This window comes from Oenanthe melanoleuca, chromosome 10 (assembly GCF_029582105.1).
Source record: "Oenanthe melanoleuca isolate GR-GAL-2019-014 chromosome 10, OMel1.0, whole genome shotgun sequence".
In the NCBI taxonomy this organism is placed as follows: Eukaryota; Metazoa; Chordata; class Aves; order Passeriformes; family Muscicapidae; genus Oenanthe; species Oenanthe melanoleuca.
Genome location: NC_079344.1, coordinates 11,381,373 through 11,408,350, shown reverse-complemented (window position 1 = coordinate 11,408,350; position 26,978 = coordinate 11,381,373). Strand labels below are relative to the sequence as shown.

The 26,978-nt window shown below is 41.7% G+C and overlaps 1 protein-coding gene across 6 annotated transcripts in view; it reads left to right on the top strand.

Annotated features, from left to right (window-relative positions):
- The window catches only part of AKAP13 (A-kinase anchoring protein 13), a 208,236-nt gene that overhangs the window by 39,857 nt on the left and 141,401 nt on the right, over window positions 1–26,978 (top strand). For all 6 annotated transcript variants that reach the window (XM_056500307.1, XM_056500309.1, XM_056500308.1 and 3 more), the window contains 2 exons: window positions 8,108–8,204; window positions 19,399–19,443. In XM_056500307.1, the coding sequence (XP_056356282.1) occupies window positions 19,411–19,443 (33 nt within the window). In that variant the 5' untranslated portion in view covers window positions 8,108–8,204; window positions 19,399–19,410. The remainder of the gene's footprint in view (window positions 1–8,107; window positions 8,205–19,398; window positions 19,444–26,978) is intronic.

Genomic DNA, 26,978 nt, shown 5'->3' with positions numbered 1-26,978 from the left:
ATGGCATTTTTCTGTTAAGAACAGTGACATACTAGTGACATTTTAAAGGATTTCTAGATAAGGCACAGCATCTCTTCTTGAGGCTTTTGTTTGAACAAGCACGTGCAAATATTGGTAAGCAGCTTCCCAGCTGATGCTATCACTCTTCCTTCCCCATTGCAGTTTTGGTCCTGTCAATTTTCTTATGAGCTCTTTGATAGTGAGCATATGGATTGGCCATAGCACTTAGCTGCTTTTTGAAATCTAAATTATACTTCCCAGCCCTGATGCTCTTATAGTGCTTTTCATCTGAGCACTTTACAAAAAAAGAAAGGTAAAATTAGCCTGCTAAGCTGCAATTTGGTATTGTGTTTATTGACATGAAAAGTCAATAAATTCTAAAAGAATATTTCAGACCAAATTATTTCCCCCTTAAGCTATATAAGTACTATGAATAGAAATCAATACTATCTGGAATTATTTGAGCTTATTTAGTAATAAGCTACATTCAGAAATCTTGGGGTTAGGAGCATTCTCTTCCATATGAATAGTTCATGCTGAGTGCTCATCAAATACTTGAATTACCTTATTTGCTGTCAGCTCATGGGTGATATCTCTGTTAAAGCTGTGCTCATAATACTTTCTTAACCGAGGCTGCAGCTGGGAGTTAACACACATGGCACAATGCAAAAGTCACTCCAGCTGTCAGCTGAACAGGTTTCACTGGAGTTATGTCATGTCTGTGCAATGGAGTGTTAATGCTGGGAGGAGCAAGCACTACTTGTGAGATACAGGTGGTTGCTAGGGCAGGCTTGAGGTAAATCTTTTTGAGTTTGAATGTGAGTTTGGGAAAAGGGCTGACTTTGCTTTGGGCTTCTCTTCTGGATGTGGATAACTGCTGCTCAAATGCTGAGCCTCACCTTCATCCTTGAGCTTCTGGTGCAAGGGAGGCAGGGAGGGTGTGTTTGAGTGGATCTCATGTGCTTGGAGTCAGATGATGGCTCTGGGAAAATGTGATGTGCCCTGTGCAAGTCTGCAGCCTAAACGCTGAATTGTTCGAGCTGTTGTGTAACCCACCCGTAATCTGAGTGCTGCGTTGCAGGTTTTTGTTGCATCATTAAACCTTCTCTTTCATTACTGGTTTAGGACCATTATACAGATCTCCTAATTCATATAATTAAGTGCTGGGCAGCTCCAGTGACATGTTGATTCGAGCAGTGAAGTGACTTAATGTCACGGTTGGGTGGCGGGTGCTTGGCAGAGCCGGGCAGCAGCAGGCGGGATGGAGGCAGCTTTTGAAGAAAGGGGGAACCTCACTGCTGCTTGGGTGGAGAGGTGATCCCATCAGATTACAGACTGTGCTGGCAGCCATCTCTAAAGCCTTGGGCAAGTTGTGTCATTTTCTGTCCCTTTGTGTCCCCTTCCAGCATTTCTCTGTTTAACATCCTGGCAGAGGGATTCTAGCTGCATCCCTGGGGCTCAGCACAGGGGGACCCTGGGCTTGGCAGGAGCAGTGGGAGACAAGAATGTAGATTTGTTCTTTGTCTTTTATGCCAAGATACCTCCTTAATGTGTAGGAGAAAGCCTTGTATTAATGTGTCAGTGCATGTTATAGGCTGGTGTTTGGTTTCAGCATGTACATGTTCCTTTCATTGTCACAAGGTTTCTAAGTACAGTAAAAACTTTTTTCTTTATTTTATTGAGTATTTTTGTAAATTGTGTGGAAATGAAATAAAAATTAGTTTTGTGCATGGGGAAAGTCAGATTAAGCAAGTGAATTGTGTATGTTTCAAGGCTGGAGCAGGAAAGCCTTGCACTGATGGTGATTTTGATTTCCTTCTGTGGTGATGGAGCTCAATTACCTTATTTAGCTCAATTTTACATGCAGGAGCTGAGAAACAGGCCACGTTGTCTGGGGCAGTTTTGAACAATGAAAGCATGGGGATAATTTCATAACCTTGATGTCATGGCCTTGCTTTGAACAGGGTGATGGACCAGACAAACCTTCGAACTGAAATTTTCACTTGAATCTTGTTTGCAACCACTCTGCCCTCTCTCAGGGTCCATACCCTGTTCTGGGGGTGACATGCCATCTTCCCAGGAAATGTCTGGCATTCCTGCCACAACTTGCACCCAGTATTTCAAAGAAAATAGGCCCATTTTGGTAAGTGGGGAACTGTGGTTAAGTGGCATTTTCCTGTGCCTTTGAGGCATTGTGTTGATAGCTCTTGATGATGGCCATGCTGAACTAGTCCTTGCCTTCACTGTTCAAGCTTCCTCTGTTTCCTGGTCTTCTGGAGGGGGTTTGTTTTGGGCTTTGCCCTATTCTAGCAAGAGGCACAACTCACTCAGACTCTCACCTGAATATCATGGTAGAGGAGAGAGGAAGGAGAACCTGTTGCAGAATTAAAAGTGGGGTTTTTTTAATATTGTTTTAGAAGTGTCTGAGGGCTTGAGGTGTTACTGCAGCTTGCTGCTGTTTGCTTTGTTTGTTGGCTAATCAGTCTGACACTGGTTCCCAGCAAGGAGGAGAGCAGTGGTCTTGCCATGGTGATTCAGTGAAGTGCTAATCCCTTAGACAGATTTTAAACTGTCCACAAGCTAAGTTTTAATATCTCTCACAGACAGTCAGCCATGATGGTCTTGTGGAAACAGTTTGAAGTCCTTATCTCAACCCTGATGTGGTGTAACAAGGGTGTCTGGAAAGAAGCAGTTGCTATTTAGGATGAATGTGGTGACAGGCTGCAGTTTAAAGAAGAACACATTTCAGGACCAAATCCTACTTTATTGGTAAAAACTAATGGGTATCAAAAGTATTATTCTTTCCAGTTTTTCTTTTGTTCAGTTTCAAAGGCTGAGACCTTGTGTACCTTTGAAGAGCACTTGTGCAGGACCATGCTCTTAGAGGTGAAGGGTTTTTCACTGCTTGTAGAGTCCCTGTGGAACCTCATCTTCTCCTGGGGGAACAGGTTGCTGTGTGTTATTGCCCAAGAGGCATCTATGAGCCCAGGTTCAGAGGCAAGGGAGACAGCCATAAAGCATCACTGGTCTCTTTGTTTTCTGCTTTGTTGTGATTGCTGGTAGAATTAAAAAAACAAACTTCAAACTCTTTTCAGTTTTGTGCAGCAAAGTTTTAGAGAGAAAACTTGTCTGTCCAGGGCTAGAGTGAACAGAGAAGTGCTCTTGGTTTGTTGCTTCCTTGCTTCCCTTTTACTCCAACATGGGACTGTTGAACTGTTTACAAGTTCAAGGCAACACTAAAAGAGTTTGGGTTTCAAAAGTTGGGAGACTGGGAAAGAATATTTGTCCCCCATCTATTGGTAATCAGGGTTGATGGGACTGCAGTTAACATTTTAATATTATTGCTTGCTCTGCAGTGTGTACAGACATGTGAAGTATGGATATGTTTTACTTTCTATTGTTTTAAAATTCTTGGCTTTTCTTATCCAGTATGCCAAGTCAGATGCTGCTTTCTAAACAAAACCCATAATTTACTTTTAGTGGAATGTTGTGTGTCAGAATGTGATGAGCTGCAATCTGCCCTCCACTCTTAATGGTACAAATACAGCTTGATGCAATGGCTAGAGGATCATGCTGCATTTACATTTTTCCAAAGCAATGCTGATTTTAGATGAATAATATTTTTTCTTCCATTTATATGGGATCATAGAATTGTATAGCTTGGAAAAGACCTTTAAGGTCACCAAGTCCAACCATTACCAAGGTCTGCCCAGACCACCACTGAGCCATGTTCCTAAGTGCCACTTCTACACCTCTTTTAAATGCCTCCAGGGATGGTGACTCTACCAATCCCTTGGGTAGATGTTCCAGTGCTTGACCAACCTTTGGTGAAGACATTTTTCCTCATGTGCAATCTAAGCCTCCCTTGGCACATCTTGAAGTGTTTTGCTCTTGTCCTGTCAGTTCTTACATTGGAGGAGAGGCTGCCCCCCCACCTGGCCCATCCATCCAGCCTTTGCAGATCCCTCTGCAGAGCCTTCCTGCCCTCCAGCAGAACAATACTCCTGCCCCACTTGGTGTCATTTACAGACTGAGAGTGCCCTCGATCCCCTCATCCAGTTAAAGGTGTTAAACAGGACTGGCCCCAGTACTGAGCCCTGGGGAACACTGGTTGTGACTGGCTGCTGGCTGGATTTCCCTCTCTATTCACTGCCATGCACTGGGCCCAGCAATTCAGACAGTTTTTAACCCATTGAGCAGCACAATCATACACCCATTTCAGCCCTGTGCAGCCAGTTTCTCAGGAGAATGCTGTGAAACAAGGTGTCAGAGGCTTTCCTAAAGTCTAGGCAGACATCTGCACCCTTTCCTTCATCTACCAAATGGGTCACCTTGTCATAGGAGGAGATCAGGTTAGTCAAGCAGGACCTGCTCTTCCTAAACCTTATGCTTGGATGGGTGTGATCCTCTGGTTGTCCAAGGAGTGTGTCCAGATTCCCTTCCCTAAGGAATTAGGAAATACAGTTCTGACCATCAGCCAGACTTCTGGAAAGGTCTCGTGAGCCAGTTTCTCCTGGGAGATGAAGAAGAAGGAGGAAAAAGATGTCCTGTAACAAGAATATCATGGTATACAAGTGTAGGCTGTGCATTCAGAGCAAAAGATTGCAGCAGCATGCAGTTGTACACCCAGCAATTTGGGAGATGAGGAGGAGAAGCAATCTTTTCCTTGACAGCATTTGATATGAAATTATGAGAAGGTTTTATAGCAGGCAACAGCCAAAACTCAGAGAAACCCCAGAGGTTTGTTTGGGTGCTGGGATCTGGCTGTGCTTGGGTGTCTTGTCTGTGAAGAGGTTCCAGCTGTATCAAATAATCACAAATAATCAGCTGTCAATCTCCTAGACCATTAGTGCCCTCATCTTGGTGCTGCTTTTTGAATTTATTGAAAGCTTCAGGATGGCAATTACAACCAGATGGTGAGAACTCGTTTGATATGTCAAAGTGCTCGGATGACAGAGCAACAAAACATGGAACACTTCTCAGAAAAATAAAACAGGTTTGGGTTCAGGGAAAGAAGAACAAATTTGAGGAGTGGTTTCCTCTGTGCTGGACATTGGGGAGTGTTGGGGAAGGGTGGGAATTTGCTGGGAAGGAATCAGCAAAAAACTGGAAGCCCTGAGGTCCACGTGTTGGGACTCTACCAAACATCTTTAGGAGTCCCAAGTGATTCCTCTCAAATAAATTATCAACACCAAATAATTTCTTTGTTGTCTTTGTTATTCACTGCCATTCATTTAATTTAGAAATGTAATAAGAGTACCTTTTCATGCTTTACTTCTCAGCCTCTTGGGGATGTATCAGATGCAGATCACCTTTAAGCTATTGGACTTTTTTGGTAAAACAACTCATCTCTTACAGCAATTGCATATATAATCCAAAGGGCCAGTTAATGTTGTCTTCTTAAAACTGTAAATTGCTGTAACACTGTCTTTAAATTTTCTTTTCCTCTCTCTTCATAAAGAGTGTTTCAGTAATTCATCAGTGACTAAGGTAATTTCTGCTTTAGCTGTCTCAGCGTGGAGGGAGCAAGACCATAAACAGTCTGGTAGCTAATAACTGTGTCCTAACAGAAGAGAGGGGTTTTCCCCCTATTTTTATTAAACTCAAGCAAAATAGTTTGTGTAAAGGCAGGTATCAAAAGGACTGTTCTTTAAATTCTTATTTACTTTAGTGAGCACTGTGGGCTATCATGACCATAGGCCCTTTTAGGTAGAAATTATCCAGAATTACGGGTTGTTTGGAATATTGGCAGAGCCGTGTAGAAATCAAATTGCTTTTTATAAAGCTACTGTATGTCATCATTTTCTTGTGATAATACTGAGTAGTTTTTCATTTGTAAAGCAGTTACCCATTTGTTACCCATGAAAAACAATTTTTAAACCCATCATTTTAAGATTCAGAAAACAGGAGCTATGTGAATGTTCATCAACACTTGGTAATGATTTCCCAGTAAAGGAAGGGGAGGAGAAGAAATCCCCATGGGGAAATCCTTCTGAAATGGGTGTGCTTAGGCATGCAGGAGTTGTCCCAAAATGATTTCATGGGAAGCAGGAATCAGTTCTTTGGGGAATTGATACTTTGATGTGGACAACCTTACTGATTGTGCAGGCTCTATACATACAGAACTAAAATATATATGACTTCTTAATGTTACTTGCTTCTTCTTGTAGCAATCTGAAAACTCCCACAGGATAAAAGCAGACAAACAACTGAGGAAGAATTTTATGATCTTTGGTAGTTTTTCAGTGCTAGGTCAGTTTGCTTTCTCCAGTTGCTAATACTTTCCAGGACCTGAGCATCCAAGTGAGCTTTTCCATACACACACCCTCATTCCTTAGTGGAGATGAGGAAAAACCTGCAGTGATTCACAGCATGTTCACTATCTACCCTGGCACGTTAACCATACCCACAGTCCTTGTTGGTTCAAAGGGGTAGCAGCAAACCCTGCTTTCTCTGCCAAAATACACAAATCTGGTATTAAAAGCCAAGTTATCAGTGGCCCATAAACGAGTGAAACCACTGTGTTGTTACATGTGGCTTGGAAGGAGCTGTTCTTTGGAGATCAACACAGGATGGCAAATAGTTAATCATTGCTTTATCAAACAGTAACCATCTTGTAAATTGAGGTCCTGAAAATAACGCTACAAAAATGCCAGAGGAAAGTTCCAGTCTGCTTGTTTGTGACTACAAGGGTGGTTTTTAGTGGTTAATGAATCCAAAGAGTGTTTGTATGCTCTTAACTGGGATTTAAGAGTTCAGGTAATTCCACTTTCAGCTCCAGTAGTTTGGCATAAGAATGTAATTCAGAAATGTGTGACATGGCAGTGAAGGAATTTGTGCACAATTCTCACACTTTAAGAGCATGAATTTTTTCTGTTTTTCCTCTTTGGTCTATATCTAAATAAACATATTTGTAGTAAAACACAGTACCCTGTAGTACCTTGCAGAATACTCTCCCCATTTCTTATCAAAATGGATTAAAGAGACTTTTAGCTCTTAAGATTAAGAAAAAACATTGTGTAAAACCAACATTGAAGTATTCAGGTGATGCAGTTCTTGTGTAGATGGAGTGAGATTTGTTGTGCAATGCCTCATCTTCCAGTCCTGTATGTTCCCCAGCTAATTCACACAGTACAATTGATTTCCCAGCTGGTAACTAGTTCTGTCACTGTTACTCCTGTGCTTGTGATTGCACTTCGAGGTTGGCAAGTTGGCTCAAGCTGTGAGATTCCCAGATTATGGATGTTTTCCCAACAGGGAGAGTGCAGGGGCAGAGTTGCTCTCTGGTAGAACAGGAGGAGGCAGTTGGTGTGCTGTGCTGGGTTTGGTGGTGTGTGTGTAGCCACAACCTTTCCTGGTGTGGTAACCAAATGAAGGTCTGAGATACCCTGATAACTTTGATTTAGCTAATAAAATCTCCCACACAGCATTGAATAAACTATAGCCCAACCTTGGCTTTTTCACCTTTTGACATTTGATTCACTTTACCTGCTCTTTCTAGGTATGCTTTGGAGACCATCCCTCTGGATGAATCTGCTGAGTAGATTTTGCCTCAGAGCAGGAAATCAGCCTGTGGAAAAGTGCAGGCAACCCAGAAGGGTTTGGCAGAGGTGTCCTGCTAGATTTGGGCTTCGTCTGCTGGTCACCATCTGCCGTTATCTACCTTTGTTCTTGTTAAAACACCTTGGTATAAGGGAGTCCACAAAGAGTTTGAAGTCTGAGAGAGGCTGTGCTGATGGATGCAGAGGACTTAAGGTCAGCTTAGGTGTTTGGGATATGGTGATGGACAGCAGATCAACAGCTTTGGGGATAAACCAAATAGCAGGACAGCAGCAAATACAGCTCAGCAGCACAGTTATTCTTAGCTGGTGCCAGTTGTGTGTCTATAAATAGCCCTATCCATAATGTGGCCATTGTCCTGTGTGTGCTTGTGGAGCCACATGGGACTGCTGGAGGAAGCAACACATGCTTTCCACATGGCCAGCAAGGGAGAGGATGGTTTCCATCCCCCTTGGTGAAGGTGTTGCAGTGCCAGTTTGGGTGTTGGGACCTCTCTGAGCCATGTTGACCCTTGCACCTGGTGACTCCTTCTTCTTCCCTCTTCCAGGAGCTGAGTGTTGTGACCTGCCCTACTTCTCCCTGCTCAGTGTGGGAACGACCTGAGGAGCATCTTGGAGCCACCTGTACTGCTTCATGCAGTTAAAGTAAGGTTAAATGTTTTGGCAGCTCTTTCAGGTATACACCAGGATTCAGATGAGTTTGGGAGAATGGATTTGCCCATTGTCAAGCCATTTATCAAACTTAGCTTTGACAGGAGGAGGGGATGCTGATATCAAAGCAATTACAATGATGTAAACAAATTCAACAAGTAATTTTGCCATAAAATACAATCTCTTTGTGGTGGAAGTAGAAGAGGGCTATGTGGTGTTTCCTCCTGTATCAACCAGATGCCACGGTATAAAATAGCACTTAACACTTAAAACATCAGCTGTTTTCCCCTAATATTTTAAGATAGAGCTTTCATGTGCCTGGGGCAGGCATATGGTTCCAGCCCCAGGATTTCCCTGGGAGCTGGGATCAGAGCTGAGGTGCCTCCTGGCTGGCACAGCGACTGTCGGTCTGTCTGCCCCGGAGCTCTCGTGTTGTTGAGGCTTCTGGGTTTGTTCAGCTAACACCACCTTCTTGGTGTGGTGAACCAGATCAAGGGGTGGATCTGACCTGAAAGTGAGTATATGGTTAATGCAATACTGACAGGAGCAGTTTTGACTCATGGAGTTACACCTTTTCTCTCCAAAAAGAGTTGAATGTGTAAAACTGTTAGCCTGAAGCAAAGAAACTGCCAGAGTTTTGCCTGGAAATGGGTGCTTGCCATGTGTGAGCTCTGTGTCCCATGTGTCCAGGGAGGGAGGAAAACCACAACAAGCTGCCTCTCTTCTCCTCACACTGTCCCTAACCTGTTTACCTTCTGCAGTGCCTTGTATTTTCCATGGTCTTGCCTACAAGATCAGTGCTTTGATGAGACTGAGTCCAAATCATTTGGTGTTACTGAGCTGTGGCAACAGCTGGGTGGATTAATCATAAACTGTTGTTACTTGTAGAGAGACAAGCATGTATTGTAATTATTTGGGTTTTCCTTTTTTCAGTGGGGTTGAGCAGTGAAATTGTACCTATTTTCAGACCTTGAGAAAGAAATTAAGTCCTTGGCATGATTATGAATGGAACCTGCTTTATCAGGAATGAGTAAGTGGCTTGCTGAGTGCTGGCCTCCAAGTTCATCATGTTTAAAGGAAGAATGCACCAGCTGCAGAGAAGCAACTTGTGGCTTGATTTGTCATAGTATTTCTTAACTTTCTGTTAATTTGGGGTGCGTGGTGAGTTGCAGCAAGCAGTGCTCACTGCTAAGGAAGATTTCAGACCCTTTCAGGTGGTAACCAAGGGGAATGACTTTCTGCACTCAGCCACAGCCATGAAATCTCTAGGGAGGCCAGCACAGGCAGCAAGAGCTGCTCACCTGAAGTCCTGCCTGGGAACCAGCCTCTGCCTCATGTCTGATTTCTGGGTGTGCCTCCTCTGAAGGATCTGGGAAAGAAAGAAAGGCTAATTTGGAGTTCAGGAGCAGCATTCTCATACCCTTTCCTTTTCCTACCTGCTGGTCTAGGATTTCCATAATTGTTCTTATAATGGCAGTCTTTTAATTTCATTCATAAAGTGGTTACTGCTTAATGAACTTCATGTTAATGAGCTCTGTAACATTTAAAATAGCTGCATAACTTGAAAAAAAGAAAAAAAGCCACCAGCAATGAAGGGACGGATTTCCACTCCCCGAGCTTAATCCTGTGTTATAGCATAATTGAGGAGAGTTGCCTGGCTGGGAACAGCTGCACAGCGTGGGCTCTCGCTTCTGCAGAGCTCCTTGTCCCTGAGCTGGGGTAATAAATGATTTACTGGGGAGGCTGGGACCTGTGGGCACTTAACCCCTTCAGTTCCTGAGGGACCATCCTGAAAGGTCACTTTGTAAAGGCAGTGGAAAGAAACAGTTTTAGGTGTCTGCAAAATGTGAGGTTTTACATATGAGCGTGCTGCAGAAAGTCTCAGGTGCAGAAGGTGGGGTAGTAGAACTGGGTGCAAACAGTGCTTACTTGGATTTTCATTATTTGAAAATTTATTTATTTAAAATTTATTTCAATTAATTTATTTAAAAATGGGGCTTGAACGAGTGTTCTCTCTTTTCTGGGCTAGGGATGTAATATTTTCTGTTGCTTGGGGTTTTACTTCCCATGGGATATTCCCAGTGCAATACAGTGTCCTGGGAAAAGAGCTCTCATTTTCTTTGCAGGGAATGCCACACTAAGTGACTCCATTGCAGTTGCTAAGTGAATGATATGCATTTTTTGAGCCTGTTGTGCCTCAGAAAGGATGTTTCAGCAAAATGAGCATGTTCTCTCACTGCCTAAAGTATATGTTTAGAGAAGAGCATTTTCCCATAGTTTTGTGAGTTGAAAGAAGAGGAGCAATTATGAAGAAACAATTTGTAATTCTGCAGTGTCAGATGTGGTCATGGTGTGCCACAGGGAGTGAGGTTAGCACAGGTGCTCCTGTAGGAAACCTGAAGTTTCTGATGAAATTTTTGTCTTCTGTAGTAAAGTGTCAGCCAGGCTTTTCCTGAGTAAGTCTGCAGTGCCTGGGGCCACAGTGGCAGCATTTGCAAAAGGGAGCCTGAAGGGGAAAATGAGTCTAATATATTCTCCAGAGAAGAAAAGCACATTAAAATGTTGGGCACTGAAGCTTCTTAGACCAAAATGCAAGTGGAAACATGTCTTGCATCTTGATCTTGATGCCATTTTTCTCCAACTCAACTTGTGGCTAGAACTCTCTGCTTTGGAAGTTAAGGTTGGTGCATGCCTTTATTAAAATATGCATTGGGTTTACCTGGTTTGTAAATGCTAGGAAATACTTAATATTGTCAGCATTAAAGTGTATGTGGTGTTTTGGGCATCATGGATTGTTTTCTACTGCAAGCCTGTGTTTTTGGGAATGCAGTACAAGTGCTGTGGTTTGGGAAGCACAGAGAGAAGCAGGGCCTTACTGCTCAGCTCTAGGACTTGGGATGGTTTTTTTTACTGAAATCATCATTGCTCAGTATAGTTCCTAAAACAGCTGAGAGTCAGAGAATAGTGAAGTGGTGAAGTTTTTAGGATATGCTGTAGTCAAGAAGTGTAGGAATCAATAGTTAGAGGCTTTGCTCTCTCCCACTGCATATGTAAGGCTGTAGGCATCTCCTTTCTGTTGACAGCTCTCCACTGTGTTTATCCTTTTATGCACTGGGGTGAAATACTCCCCAAAGCCTGTTCTTGCCTCCCTCCATTCTTCACCTCATCCCATATAATGCATCTCTGTTTTCAAAGATAACCAGTAACTTGCATGATGCTTCAGCTGCCCACTTTGATTCCTGGGGATTAAACCCCCAAAGTCAAAAATCAACCTTACAAACATGAGCTGGTTGTCATCGAGAGCCTCCCCACAATGTGTATTCAAACAACAAAACACATAGCAAGGTATAAACTGGATTTTGCTCATTTGAGGAGGCAGCTAGAATGTCTGCTAAGGATTTCTGGAAGTTAATATTTGAGCCTGAGATAAAAGTCTCATGCATACGTGAAACAGCTGCCCCAGAACCTGTTGGAGGACTTAATTTGAGTATAAACATGTGTGTGCTTTTGCGTACATGCTGCTCTTTAATTCAAGTCGACTGTTAGGTCTTAACTTTATTAGGATGTAGCTACTTGAACTGAAGATGTGGTCTGTGATTTTTATTTTATTATAGAAGCATGATGCCTCCTTATGAAACGTTGTTTGGATTTTACAAATCGGTATCTTAAGTACAGTTTGCCTTTAGTGATACGTTAGAGGAAAAAATTTACAAGTGAGGGCAGGGTTATATTGGATTACAAGTGAATTGCTTGACAGTATGTGTGTACTGTAAAATGGGAAATTAATCACCCTGTGTTGATGACCCATGGACATTTACAAAAGGCTGGTCTTTCTGTAGCACAAATAGATTCCGGAAACAGGAAAGAGGCTTATGACAAGAGGATGAGATCAGTTTGTATAATTAGAGCTGGCTAATAATCCTTTTTTACTCTCTGTTTCTCCAACTTTTACAGTATCTTTCTTTATTTGAAATTGGGCATATTAGCTGTAAAGAGCTGCTGTGATTTGAGTTTTATAGATTTGTTTTTTGAATCTACTAATTGATGAAGGGATGGAGTAGGGAAACACATTTGAGAGGGATCTCTGCCTTCCCCTACATGGGGAAAGTGCTGCTTTTGTTAACCCAATGCTGCTTCATATCTTCCCAGGCTTTGGGCAGGAATTAAGTAATCCAGGTGATGATTTTTTGACAATTTTGAGATTGAAATGGTCCAAAAGAAGAAACTTAATGTTGAGATTAAGGGTATTTGGCTAGGTATTAGTCTCTGGAGTAAGACAGGGCAGACAAAGCTGAGTTAGGGACTTACTGTAGCATGGCTGAGGATGAAGCTTATTTTTTAATGTGTGTGTGCTTGCCTGTATCTTAGCTTTGTGCTACATTTCTTTATTTTGGGAAGGATAATGGGAAAGGTTTGGGTGAGGCAAGTGGTGTGAGCAGGGGGTGGTGCACCCCTGAGCAGCCCAGCTCTCAGCCCAGGAACAGTGTGGTGCCAGTTCCTGCTGCCAGGAAGCTGAGCTACATTAAGCAAAGCAAGTTAATCTATATCCAGGGCATTTTATTAAATCATCACTCAATTAAATCAGTGACGCTCTGTTAGCTTGTGTTGCACTGAGGCTCCAGCCCCTCTGCAAGTGGCTCAGCTCTGCAACTCCCCCACTGCTGCTTGGGGGCTCTTGTACATGCAGGCCACAGTACTGTGGTTTCCAGCACTGTAAGGAAAAATCCAGCAGATTTTAAGCAGATTTTGCACTTAAATAAGTTCTTTAAATTCTTTTTTTCTGGAGAGAGAAAGTTGTTGTGAAGTTTCTTTTCTTTCTGTGAAAGGAATCTGTGTGTGTCTGGTTTTCATGAGGATGGCTTGCCGGGTTACCTCTGTGCTTTTGGAGGAGAGTGATGGTAGATCCAGAACAACACAAAACATCTTTAAACCTCCTTTTCATCCCTCCCTCATACCCAAGCAATTCCTGTTTTGTCTGTAGCTGAATGGCAGCATATGTTTTTGTTTGCTGACAGAACACAGCTGGCAAGCAGTATCACCTGTGGAAATGCTGCATGAGGGATGTATTTTTATTCCTGAGCAATCCATTTAGTGAGGAAACATCATGTTCAGCAAGTTACATAATCTCTGATGATTATACACAAATATCTGGAGGTTTTGTGGTTCTAGGCTCAGCTGTGATACTGAACACAATGCTGCAATGTGCTGGTAACTTGTTTGCTGCTACATGTTTGAGATGTGGTTTCTTGTTTCCTCACCTCCTCTCCTTTCCAGGGTCAATGACTTTTGCTGGTGGTATCACTTCCCTGTGTATCTGCTAAATAAATTTGGGATAGGTTACTTATCCTAATGCATCCAGCCTCCCATTTCTGACCAGATATACAAAATCATGCATTGTTAGAGCTACAGAGACAGTTGCTCTGCATTTGCTATTATGGTGCTTGTTTTAGCATTTATTTTAGTCACTGCAATTACAGCTACTCTATTTATACACATTTCTCCATGCAAATTCTTGGAGAACTGAATTATGGGTTTATTTTTCCTGTCAAAGCTGTGTACAGGTTTTCTCTGGGGTTTTTTTCAATCTCCTTTCACATGGGTTTTAAGGACAGGGCAGTAGTGCACTGATTACACTGATTAGAAAGCTCATACATTTTATGAATGGTGAGTTCTGGTGTTCATTCAGTGTTGAATGAAACTCATGGAACAGAGTGTTAACAAACCCATGTCTTGCCTAATACCACAAGGTGAGAGTAATTTACTGCAGGTCTCAACTTTGCAGGAATATACCTAGGAAAAAGACCACACCAGAAAATAAAACTAATAAAACCAACATCAAGTCATTGTTTCTTTCCATTTTCAGAGTTTTTGCTACAGGTGAAAAAATAAAAAAGCAAGCAAAAAACCCCAAACTAAACCAAGAAGAGCCTTTTTTCAAATTATTGTGTTATAACAAAAAAATGAGGAGACTGATGATGGGTAATACAACACAATAAAGGTCATATACCACTCTGAAGAAAAGGGGAATATTCCAGCTTAGCAATTCCCCTGACACTAGGGGAGAACAATAAACTTGTGAAAGACATTGCTATTTTAGTTCTCTTTGCATGAAATCATGGCTCCAGCAGGAATTCCTCTGTATATGGGCAGTTGGTCTCCTCTCTGCTCCCCACTTACCACTTCCCCATCTTTATTTATCTTGTGTAGTTTAGAGCAGCAGCTCTGTAGGGCCTGAAACCCAATCCTCTTGATATTTCCAAGTACTTAATAAATTAACATTTTGTACAACCAGAGTGTGGAGGAGTGCCCTTCAGGGTGCTTCACTTGGTTGAATGAGAAGTGATGTGGTTTTGGAATCTTGGTTTTATTTTTGTAGTGCACCCATATAGATGGAAGTGATGCAGCTCAGCAAGGGAGGTGAATGTGTGTTCCCAGGAAATACTAGGATTTCTTTAAACTCTTTTACAACTTCTGGGCTATTTGCCTAAAGAGTTGCCTTTAAGGCAGGTTGCCTCACTGTGGGTTATTGGTACTCCCTGTTAATAGAAATATGTAGAAGAAATTCTCTTTGTCTTGCTCTCTTGCAGATATCTAGCATCAAGAGAGCTTTCCTAATTTCTATTGGATATATATAGTTTGGGCTACCTTGGGAAGTGTTACTCCAGAGCCTTGAAATCAAAATTTAGTCTCTTCAAACCAATGGTACAGAATAATTCTGTAAAAAGTAAATTCTGTTGCATCAAAAAAAAAAAAAAAAAAAAAAAAAAAAAAAAAAAAAAAAATCCTCCTTTGGCTTTCATCCCAGCCATGCTGTGATACTTACAGCTGGAAAGACATTCTGCTTTCTCTGCATTACTGTTTATCTACTGGAATGCTTTCCATGCCATCTGTAACCATCAGATTCTTCATGTGTTTTTTGGCTGTTCTTTCTTGCCTGCAACCACAAGCTCTTTATGGGTAAAATTGGGTTAGGTTTTCTTGGGGGTTTGGTTTTTTTCTTTGGTCCAGCTGAGAGTGCATTGGTAAAACTTTGCAAATAAGGATCAAAGTTTCTAAAAATCAAATGTTAAAATGATAAATGAAAAGGTCAAGTGCTGAGATTCAGATAAAGTTCAGCAAAGCTTAAATTTGAAGTATATGTCTTACTAAAGTTTACTTAAAATACCTAAAAACTGAACTTGAAAAGCTTGAAAAAAGTGGAACAGTTACAATTGAAGTTTATTTAGTCCTTGAGGGAGAGGAAAGGGGTAGGTAAGCTTCCCCAGCTGTACCACATGGATTAAATACCCCTCATCCTCCTGGTTGCTGCAGTTCTGCTCAGTTGGGTGGAGGCAAGAGTGGTTGTTTTTTGATTCTGCTCATCCTGTAGCTCTTCTTTCTGATAAAACAATAAATATAAATTTATTAATGGACAGCTCTTGAGAGTGACACTGTGTTTTCTTTCTTATATATGCTTCATATGGAGCCAGGCAGCTGGGAGTGGATGCTGGGGAGCTCACAGAAGCTGGGCAGTGAAACCAGCATTTGATGTAAGCCCACTGCCAGAAAGGGCAATCCTGAACAGGGTGTGATGGGAAGATGGAAAAGGCATTTTGGCATTCCTGTCTACATGTCATTCAAAGTCCTGCAGCCCTTCAGGTTGTACGTGGGGTGGGTTGGCCTGGAGGAACACTGACCTCCCTGTCAGATCTGTCCTCACCAGACACACTTTGCCTGCAATGCCTGGAAGAAATAAACCACCTAATTATGGCCAAATTGAGTGGTAGCTGGGAGTGGTGGGTGAAGAGGTTTCATTGCTTTGGCACGAGGGGTTTGTATCCCTTCCTGCTGCCTGTGCTTAATTGTAAACTCTTCAGGGCAGAAATTTTGTTTGCATTGACATTTTTACAGCTTGTAACCAATGGGGCCCTAATTCTGGATGAAGATTTGGGAACCACAGTAAAACAAATAAATGATTTTTTTTTTCCTTTCTTTTCCTGACATATATTACCATACCCAGGGAAGAGAAGAGCAATCATTTGTCCTCATCCATGAAATTTTGTGTGAAATAACACAGAAGTTCTCTAGAAGAGACATTAATAAAACTCACTGTATTAGTTTTTCAGTGCTTAACAGAGCAGAAAGGTATCTCTCCCATTTTGAGAAGGCTCCAGTAGCTTTCTGTTTTACTGACATCTGCAGATTTTTATAATGTCTGAGACCATCGTTTCTTTGAAGAGCTTCAACCTTGATTTTCATTTCATGTCCTAATTTCCAATTTGCAAATGCAAGGGATTTCACTGTGTTATCTTAAGGTGGGAAATGTAATATAATTCTAGAAACCTTGCAGTGTAATTGTCTGGAGGTATATGGAGCTTGTGATATGTTGCTGCCAGGCTACGTATGTAGGATGTAACAACAATACTTCCTTCATGCAGAAGAGAAGCAAAAGCCCATTTATTAAAGAAACAAATCACACTTATATAGAGCAGATCATGGTAGATCATGGAATTGAGTATAAACTCGATTTCATTGGTTCAAGGAAGGTAACACTCCTGGTAAACATGCTCTCAGACATCCAGCAGGTGCTTAATCATTGTTATGATTCTTTCTCTCATGTTTTCCTTGAGCAGCTTGAGAAAATCCAAGCCTGCTTTTTCCCTGGCATTCACCAGAATCCCACAGTGATAAACCTCCCAGCCACTGAAATTCTAAAGATTTAGCTATTTGTGAGAAATACCATTAATGTTTTAGGTACAGGCAGCTGCCACTGGAGCAAGAATCTGTGGGCTGCCATGAGGTTGGGAGCTGGGCAAGGGAGGTGGGATTTATATTTACCTGTTCTTGTTAGTTTGGATTTCAAGGCAGTTCATGTGCAGTCCAGATCCTGATCTCACAGTAGGGTCACTGCATTATTCTGTATGGGGTACAGCAAGTTCTTCCTGCCCAAAAAGATAGAAATGGCTTTCTGGGACTCAGAGCTGGCATGGCTTGAAGGATGTGCACTTCTAATAATAGGAGAAAACAAAATTTAGCTGTTTAGCTTCCTTTTCCTTGGTTTTTTTTTTTTTTGCCCCTCCTCATTTTTACACTTGAAGTAGTCCAACTTACTGACTGTATCTTGGCTTGGTTATGACCAGTATGATCTGTCTTTTGTTTTTCCTCTTCTTACTGGATTAAAGGTTTTTACAGTTTTTCAGAGCTGCTCTGTGCCTGTCCATTGGTTGGAGAAATTCACTTGTCTAGAGACCTAAATTTAGTCCTTTGCTGATGCAGAGTAGTCATTCAGGCTTATCTGTCACTCAGTTTTTCTCCTATGTTTTTGCCAAAGAACTTCCTAACAAGATAAAATATCTTCCAAACCTGCCTGGCTCCTTGTAAACTAAGTTTGCATCGGTAGAAAAATTGGAATGACATGTTGATTATGAACCAAGGAATCACTTTAAGTGACTGATGTAAAGGCCAGCTAGTAAGATAATAGGGGGAGAAAATCTTCCTGCAGGAAGTATTCCCATGATTTTTTGACAAGACTCAGTGCTCAGCAGTGTCACATTATTTCACTGCTGCTACTGTGCACTTCTCTTGCAAAAAAAAACAAAAAAACCCAGCAAAATCTGTCATGAGTTTGAATTCACAGTGAATTAGTCTATAGCAATGAGAAATTCTAAAAATCCATATGTGAGATGAGCTTGAAAGCTTGGGGTTTTCTTCAAGCATGATTTGATTTCTATAAGATAAAATAAATGTTCCTGTCTAGGTAATGTTTTTATGCTCCTGTTTAGGACACCCAAGTTCAGAACAGGAGAGAGAGGCTCAGGTAGGTCATGAGGGAGATTGGGAGGGTTTGTGCATTTTTTGGTTTTCTTTTTTTCATTTTGAGCCCTCAGTAGGACTGGAACTGCCAGGGGCATGTAGGGCACAAGCAAAGATTGTTTGCAGAGCTGTTCTTGGTTCACCTGCCCAAATGGCAGCTAGTGCTACTAAAACCCTCTTTTCCTGAATAAGTTTCTGTAATAGCTGAAAATACAGTGAAAACTCTCAGGCATAACCATGTTGGGGTGTTATTGCTGTACGAAGGGAATCTCAAGGTTGAAAATAGGTGTGAATTAGACTGGATTTAAAACTCTTGCAAAATACTTGTCCATCCACTGGCTGCCTCAGAGGACCTTTTGCAGAGGGGCTGTTTTGATGCACAAGCTTGGCAGGTTGATCTGGTATTTTTAAAGCAATTGGCACAAAAACATTTTGTAAAATAAAGAGAGCGTGTGAGGGAGCAAAGCTAGCTGGAATCAGCTAAGAGAACTTAGGCTGTGGTTTAATTTCTGTCTCACTAAAGGCAAACTGTGGGATTTGGAAAGGAGCAAAGTATGAACAAGATCCTGCATTTTTTTCTGTGAAAAGCAGAGTGGTATTTCATCTATTTTAAAAAGGTCTTGAAGTATTTGCAGAGAATTACCAGTTCTGTAGACATGAGTAACAGCAGAAATTCCATTTTTAATTGTTTTGCATTCCTTCATCTTAGGATCCTGGATCTCTTAATACACACATTAAATGAAAACTTAGAGCTTTTGTTTAGAGTGAATATTTTCTGCTGGAGTGGAGGAACTAATGCAAGAGAAATTCTGGTTCAACTGACTCAAAGCTCAGTATAAGAAACTTTCACCAGGTTATAGAGAAATTCCAGGGACAAACCGGAAAGAAGAAAGATTCTTGACTAAAATAGCTTCTGCAGGATGAGTACTGGTAGGTTTTTGGTTATGAAAAATGCTAATGCAGAATCATGAGCATCAAATATTCTGGTAGTGTTTCCTTTAAAGCATTTTTTGATAGTTCGTTTTCTGTGTAGATTTTAATTTTTTTTAACAAATAATGCAGTGAAAGAGGTAAAAAAAATGACACCAAATTACCTTGGGCAAGTAGTAGTTGGATTTCTTGAGCAGCAGAGAGAACTACAAATATTCATAAATTATTTTTCATGGGGGAGTGGGAGAGTTGGTGGAAGGATTTCAATTAAGGATTGATAATTGTCATAAAAAGCAGATATGAAGTGAGGATTGCCAGGAGGACAGGTGAACTGAGATGGACATGAAGGGGAAGAGAAAAAGTGGTTATTGGAAAAAGGAATGTGTGAGTGCTAAAGCAACTTACAGAGAAGTACTTACAATTTTACAAAAAATAGCTTAAATTTGCTTTTTCTTTTTTGTTTCAGTGTTCTGAGGTCATGAAACTTAATCCACAGCAAGCTCCATTGTATGTGAGTACCAATTAAAACACTTTTTTTCCTCTCCTACTATTCACACAACACACTTCCCATCAGCTTTTTGGAGATGCTGCTTCTTTTTTCTTTGCTCCCTAAGAAGTTAATTTGTATTTATTTGTATTAATTCATTGCAAATGCTCAATGGTAATGCTCTCAGGTAAGTCACAGCTCCTCTGGTTTCCAGCAGACTGTTTTAAGTAGGTTTTGAGGCATGCAGTGCTGTCTCTGTGCAGGATCCCCACTTCTGTTTTTCCTCCCCAAAGTGTGCTGGAGTGCATGGCAGCGCTCGTGTGACTTGATGTGTTGAGAGGTGGTGAGAAGAAATTGCTTGTGTGGAAAACAGCATCCCAGTGTGCAGGGCTTGCCCTCTGTGCTGCCATTTTTGTGTTTGGAGTTTGGGACGTGGCAGGGAGGACGGGAGGCAGCGAAGGGCTGGGCTGCAGCAGGGTTTGGTTTACGTCAGCCTCCGTAACCTCCGTGGCTCCATGAATAAGGAACAAACTTCCCTGGCTCTTGAATAGCAGCTTTGTTGGGAGCATGGGGACTGTCAAATTAGACCTGGATGTGTGGGGGTGTGTGAGCGTGGCTTAAATCTGTGCCAGAGCTGCCAGCCAGGTCTGCACTGTTTGCTTTCCACATTGCCTTGCCATGCTGGGAGCAGGCTGAGCTGCTGGAGCTCGTGGTGCTGCCCAGGACCTCGCCAGCCAGGGCAGAGCTGGATGTGAGCATGGAAAATTTGAAGGGAAAGTTGCTCCCAAGTGTGGCTTCTGAGGGGAGGGAAGGAGAAACAATCAGGACTGGTGATAGATCTGTATGTTAGAGAGTGTTGCATGTTATGAATAATGAATCATATTGACCTTTAAAGCCGTGGAGGCTTTAAATTTTGCCTACCTTTGCCAGCCAACTAGAATTTTGCATTGGAATTTATTCTCCACCAAAATACTACATAGTGTGACCTGATGTTTTGAGTGTGGCTTTCCAGGAGTACATCATATCCTGAATGTTTCCTGAATTTTGTTAAATCTCAAGTCTACTGAATGTACCTTGACTTTGAAAAAAAACTTCATTTAAACTTAGGATGCATTAAGAGAGAATGGAACTTATGTGCAAATATATGATGAAATAACTACAATAGAAACACATGAATGGTGTAATCAGAACAAAATTATTCTCATGTCATTTGAACAATGTATGACTTTGCTAATCTGGAGCCTTTGTTTTCTCAGGCTTATCTACTGAATTAGTTTATTTTCCCACTGATTTGTGTGGATTTTTATTGAATATGTAATACTGGAGAGGTACACTTAGAAGTCCTCATCTCCACGTGATAGAGACCTGGGCTGAGGTCAAATGTAGCCTGGTGTAAAATAATGATTATATGGCACTTGGTATAGTGTTTCTTTGCATTGCAAATAAGTTCCATTATTAATACATCAGTGACTCCCTCTTCTCTCCTCGTCACTTGGCAAGGTAGATACACAAATCAGCTCCCTTTCAAAACAAACAAATTTGTTGGTAGCTTAAGGAAATTTGAAAGCTGAAGATTTAGTCTTTGTTTGCTCTCAGTATCAATGCTTTGTACATTTTAAGTTCAGTTTTATTTTCCATGTGTTGCTAATTGACAGCTCATCTGAGAGTTGTTGGGTGCCAGCAGAACACAAAGAAAAGGGTATCTTCCTGGTATTTCTGCTTTTCTAGAGGCAGACACAGCAGTCTTGTGGTCTGGTCATTCCTTCTTCAGAGTGATGGCAGCTCCATTTTTCACATACAGGATTGTAGATCTTGTTTTCAAATTACAGAGAGCAGTATCCTGTTAATTCCTCCAAAAGTAATTTTGTCTCCATAAATAACTGGAAGTAACAGGCAATACTGACATGTCAGAGGATTTCCCTATCTTGGTCTTCTTTCAGGAAAATATGCTTCTCCCACACTTGACCCTTTTGTTTTTGACACCTTTTCATCCTTTACACTCTTCCTCTTTTAAGCTAATATCTTAGATTAAGGATTATGCAATTTTGTTTAATATTTTACTAAATCTGCCATGAGTTTCGTCCTGAAAGATGATGATGTTTTCATCAGCAGCATTGCTGAGCTCCTTTTAGGAGGAGAAAGTAAAAAATGATGCCTCCAGTTCAGTTCCTGGAAGCCAGTTAGAGAGCTAAAACATATTTTACCCTATCTGATAATTACCAGGTTGTCCAGTTTTCATAATTCATAATTAAGAAAAGGGGTTTGAGAACCTGAGCTGTCCAGTGTACTTGGGGCCAAAGTTTTTTGGATGGTGGAAAAGATGGTATTTCTACACCTACACCAATGGAAGGATAGAGATTCTTGTATTACTTAAATCAGTGTGTATAAAAGGAAGGAGGACCACCTGCTGTATCCTTCTTGGTACCTGAACTTCTATTTACCTCTTCTGTAAAAATGATCTGTCCTGCCTTGGTGGAGCTTGTGACCACTGAGAGGTCATGGCCTGTAATGATGAGACTGCTGGCCCTAGTAAGTGTGACAATTAGGAAATAAGATGGAAAACACATCCTGTAATAATGAGTGTTGTGTTTTTGTGATTCAGTGCCTCATCTGAGCCTTGCCTGATTGTTCTCTTGTTGATGAGGTTGCCAGGAGCTGGAGCTCAGCCTTGCTGCAGGTTTGGGCTGGGACAGCTGCTCTGCAAACAGCTGGCTCCTGTCCCCAGGAGCACTGTGTGTCACCCAGGGCTGTTGTTACCTCCAGTGAGGAGCTCCCCTGGCCCTGGAGCTGGTGCAGTCATGGGGCTGAGCAGCTGTGCCAGCAGAGATAGGGCAGGGAAGTGTTCCCCAATTTAGCTTGGGTGTGATGGAGTGCTGCTGGTGCTCACGTGGGCTGGAGAACAAGCAGCTCCCCCCCTACCACTGTCAGCACAGAATTGCATTTAGAAGGGGTGGTGGGACTTAGCAGAGCCTGTGGCTGAATATTGTGGGGTGAATTTGAGATAAAAATTTCAAACCCACTCCCTTAAGATGCATTGATTTCTTCAGCTGCACAAAAAAAGTGCATGTGGCTGGGCAGTCTTTTGGTTATCTGCCTCAGACTGCAGTTGGGAACATCTTTATTGATGCACAGACACTGGATTAAATCCAAAACTAACTTTAATCACATCCTTCTTGTATTTCGGTGCCATCCTGTTGATATGGGAGTTCTTATCAGGCACAGTGTAGTGGATGAAGGACAGTGTTTCAGACCTTATTTGTGGTCTGCCTGGGACTTTGTGCTCAGAGTCTCAAAGCTGAAGGGCCAAGCTGTGCTATTAGCTGGCAGGGCTGGGGTGGAACAGGAGGATGGGAGGTGAGAAGTCATGAACTTCAGTTGTGTTTGTTTTTAAGTGCTTGCAGTGACCTCAGTGATTGTCATCTTTTTATAAAAGTTGTATCTCCCTACCACCAACCAGCTTCAGCATTGTAGGGTACTTCCTAGCTCTTGTCACTGTTGTATTGGAATATCCAGATCATCTAGGAGTATAAAAAAAGGATTAACAATGCTCTAAACAATGAAAGTTTATTATTAGGTGACCTTTTTATTGTTGTGATTCATTCATTGTTTGTTTATAGATGAAATTGTTTGCATTAGTCACTTAGATTAAACTGCACTGTTGCTAACATCCACAGGAGAGTGCTTTGCAAACGTGAAGTGTTGATCTTTCTAGAAACATTATCATTAATTGTGAGTCCAGGAGATTATTCAGCAGGAGATTTAATTACACAAGGATCAAGGCTCACAAGCCATGACAATACTTCTACCCGAACTTTAAAAAATATGGAGTACACATGAAAGAATAATCAAGGTTGTGTCTTCAGCTATATAGTGTCCTGAAAAATCTCCCTTTCAAAAGTGATGTGCATGGCTTCTGATTTCAGCCTCTGCTGTGGGGTCTCTGTAGAATTATTGATCATTTTTGTAACCCAGTTGCATCTCCTACATCTCTGAAATCAATGTTGGTTTGGGGTTTTTTTTAGAAAAATGACCTGAGAGCAGTGTTTGGATATGAATGTTTTGGAAAAGCACTGGGGTGACATGCAGGGAATGTGTTGGGAAACATTAAGCTCATCTACTCTTGATTGCAACCAAGGTTACAACCTTAGATCTGCCTTTAAGACGGGAATGTTTTTTCACAGTGATAATGATCAGTGGGTGTGAAATGGAAAAGATTAGCAGCTAGAGAAGCATGATGTATTGCTGCAAACTTTTTTCCTTTTTCCTTTTAGGTTAAAAGGAACAAACTTGTTTTAAATCACAGCACTCCTCCTCTGCATGGTTTGTCTAAGGTGTGCCCACGTTATTTGGAGTGACAAACCCAAATGTGTCATAACTGATGATTGCATGAGAGGGCAAACACTTAATTGATAAAAATGCAGCCATTGACTTTGGTCTTTAATCAGGTCTGTGGATGGAGTCTCTTGTCTAAACCGCCACTTAGGAGCTGTGTAACCTGCAGAGTTTCTCAAGGAGACTTTTTGATAGAGATGAGAGCTCCCACTTCCAAGGCAAAATGTCATGCAGCTTAATGAAGTATTAACTTCAAAAGCCTTAGAATGCATTGACCCTCTCTTAATATAACCTGGGGTTTGGGTACAGTAGGTCCTCTTCTGTTAATGAATGAACTACTCCTGTACTTTTCCCAGTTTGTCCTGCTTTAATCTAAAATTGAAGAAAATAATAATGCTTATAATATTTTCTCTCCACTTACATATTCATATAGAATTATGCCCTACTGAAGTGCACTGAGAAAAACAATTGTTATACCCTCTGATGTTCATGTTTTCATCACTCTCCCACACCTTCTGAGTTAATATTAAAGAAAATATTGAAGAAAAAGTTCACAATACAGAGTTTTGAGGCTTGTGGCAGTAGTGTCTGTCCCAAGTGCTGTGGCTCCCTGTGTCCCTGAGTGCAGTGAGGTGTTGTACCTGTGTGTGCCTCACATCTGGCTGCTTACCATGGCTGAATCCATCTCAGGTGTCACTTGTGCACTGTTGTGTGCTGTATGATTATTGTTCTTCAGAAATCTCTGCCGAGGGGACAAAAGGACAAAATGTAACACCTTTGTAGTTCTACAGTAAGATGCTGTCATGAGGTTGGCAGCTGTAGTTAAGTTACTTTTTTACTAAAGCAGAATTTGTTTGCTTAGTGGCATATGTGGTGACAAAGGCCACTGAGATGCCTGAATATCTGAGGTCAGTCCAGCAGAAAAAGGAGAACATACCACACATGCTTTTGATGTGGGAATTTCTCACCAAAGTCACTGTACAGAAGCCCAGTCTTTGTTTCTCTCAAGGTCCCTAGGCAAGAGGACAGCCAGCCTTGATGTTTAGTTCAGGTCTGTTGTCAGAGGATCTGATAAACCTCTTGTCTTTTATTTGTTGGGTATTTGATTTCTTCTTAATGACAAACTACTTTTCTGCCCCACCTTCAACATGTCTTTGAATAATGAACAAATGGAGGCCTCTGAGCACCTTTTACAAATAAAATACTTGCTTGAATTGCTTGTGGAAGAACCTGCTGCTTGGTTGGTTTTAAGAAAGTCAGCTGGGGCGCCTGAATAAACTGATTTTTTTTGAGAGGAGTATATTGCAGCTTGTCTGGCTCTGCTTTAATTCTCCAGGCAAAATACTTTCCTCACTAAACTGTGCTTGACCTCATCTTTTAAATTTTTGTCACTCAGATCTTTGATTTAGATTCTTTTCATCCTCCACTTGCCAAACTCGGGTCTGCATCCTGCAAGAAGCCATCCCTTCTGTGGAAATGGGTGTCTGGCAGCTCCACCTGAGCTCAGCACCATCCCCTGCTGCTTCTGGGTTCTGTCATGCCTCATTGCAGACGTTTGCTCATCTGGTTATTATGAGGGTGATTGCTTGGTTTGCTTCTCTTGAGAGACATTCTCTAGCTCATGAGATCTGTGTGATGTTAGCATAGGGCTGTTGGTGAAATGGTCACTTTTGTGCACTGACTGAAGGCAGCTTTACCTGGAAAGTCAGATGGACTGCCAGACCATCAGCAGCATCTTCCTCCAGGAGAAGCTGTTGCTTAAATTGCAGCTCAGAGGCCTTTTCTCAACCCTTCTTCAATATTGTCTGAAACTGAAATGCTGGATATGGGTTCAAAGCCCTCCTTCCCTCATTATCTATTTGAACTTCTCTTCTGTGATCCTGTTTTGTGGGTGTGAAAGTGCTGGTAAACAATAAACAGTCTGGCTTGAAGTCTGGAGCACTTCTCTGAAATTCTGCCCTTAACTCACCACTACTTTGCAGCATTGTGTGTGAACTTTAATATGACTTGCAGAAGGTGCCAGAGCTGGTACAGCTGGTAGGGGTGGGAAAGCAGAGACAATGATCTGCTTTTGGGGAGCTCTTAGATTGCTTCCTCCTGCTTTCTGAAACTGCAGAAGGAGTCCTTATATTATCACACTAAGAGCTATATTAAAATTGGGTGAAATAATGTACATGTCTTGGGCTCTGCATTTGGGATTCATTGTTTCTTGTGGTATCTGATGGGCTGGGAGTACCTGGACAGACACAAGAGATGGTGTCCCATCCCCAGTGTCACTGACAGTGCTGCCTCCTCTCCTGTTAGGAGGAATAAGAAATGGAGATCTGCATTGGGTTTAAGAGAACAAAAATACTCTTCAACTACTCTTCCACTGTGGGATGTTTTCTGATGTTACCTTTAGAATGAGCAAACACATTTCCCATGTCATTCCTCAGGATACATGCCCCTGCTGTATTTCATGTGACAAAGTGCTGGCAGTCATTTTGTTCACCTAGAGGCAATTCTGACAGCAAAGCTGATGTGACAGCAGTGCTCATGAAGATTTTCATTTCATGAAGCCAAAATTTCACATAGCCTTCCAAATCCCCTGCACTCTGCCTGCAGTGCTTCCCATTGCTTCCAAAGGCTGTGTTGGATGTGCTTGTCCTCTGCCTGGCTCAGTAAAGCAATTCCATATTGTGCTTAAATAAAAGAATTGTGAATCAGTGTAGCTCGATGCTGTGCAGTGCCATCAAGTGGCAGTTCTGTCTCAGGACACGTTTTCAGGGCTGCCTGTGTTTGTATCGATGTTTCAAAGTGTTTCTTTTAAACATTACAGAAGTTTCATCCGTCTGCACTCGTGGTTGGGGGGGTTACTTCTTCAGTAAGGTAATGATTATAATGGTTTCTGTTCTCTAATGGCAATAATGTCACTTTAAGAAGTGCCTCAGTCATTGCAGTAGCTCTAAGTACTGTAGCTGTGAAAAATTTAAAGACTGGCGAGGATGTTTTGCAGCTGGCAGGAAAATGAGTGCTCTGGAACACACTGAGCTCTCTCTCTGAAGGTTTTGCTGTACTGTAGAGGAGACTGGAGTACCAGGAAAAAGCCATCCTTAGGCTCTCTTCTGCTTTTGGACCATAGTGTTCAAACATGATGGTTTTTGGGTTTTTTTTTTTTTTGTTTTGTTTTAAGACACCTCAAGGCTATTTGTGAAAATACTCCAGTGGTAGAAGATTGCTTCTAATAA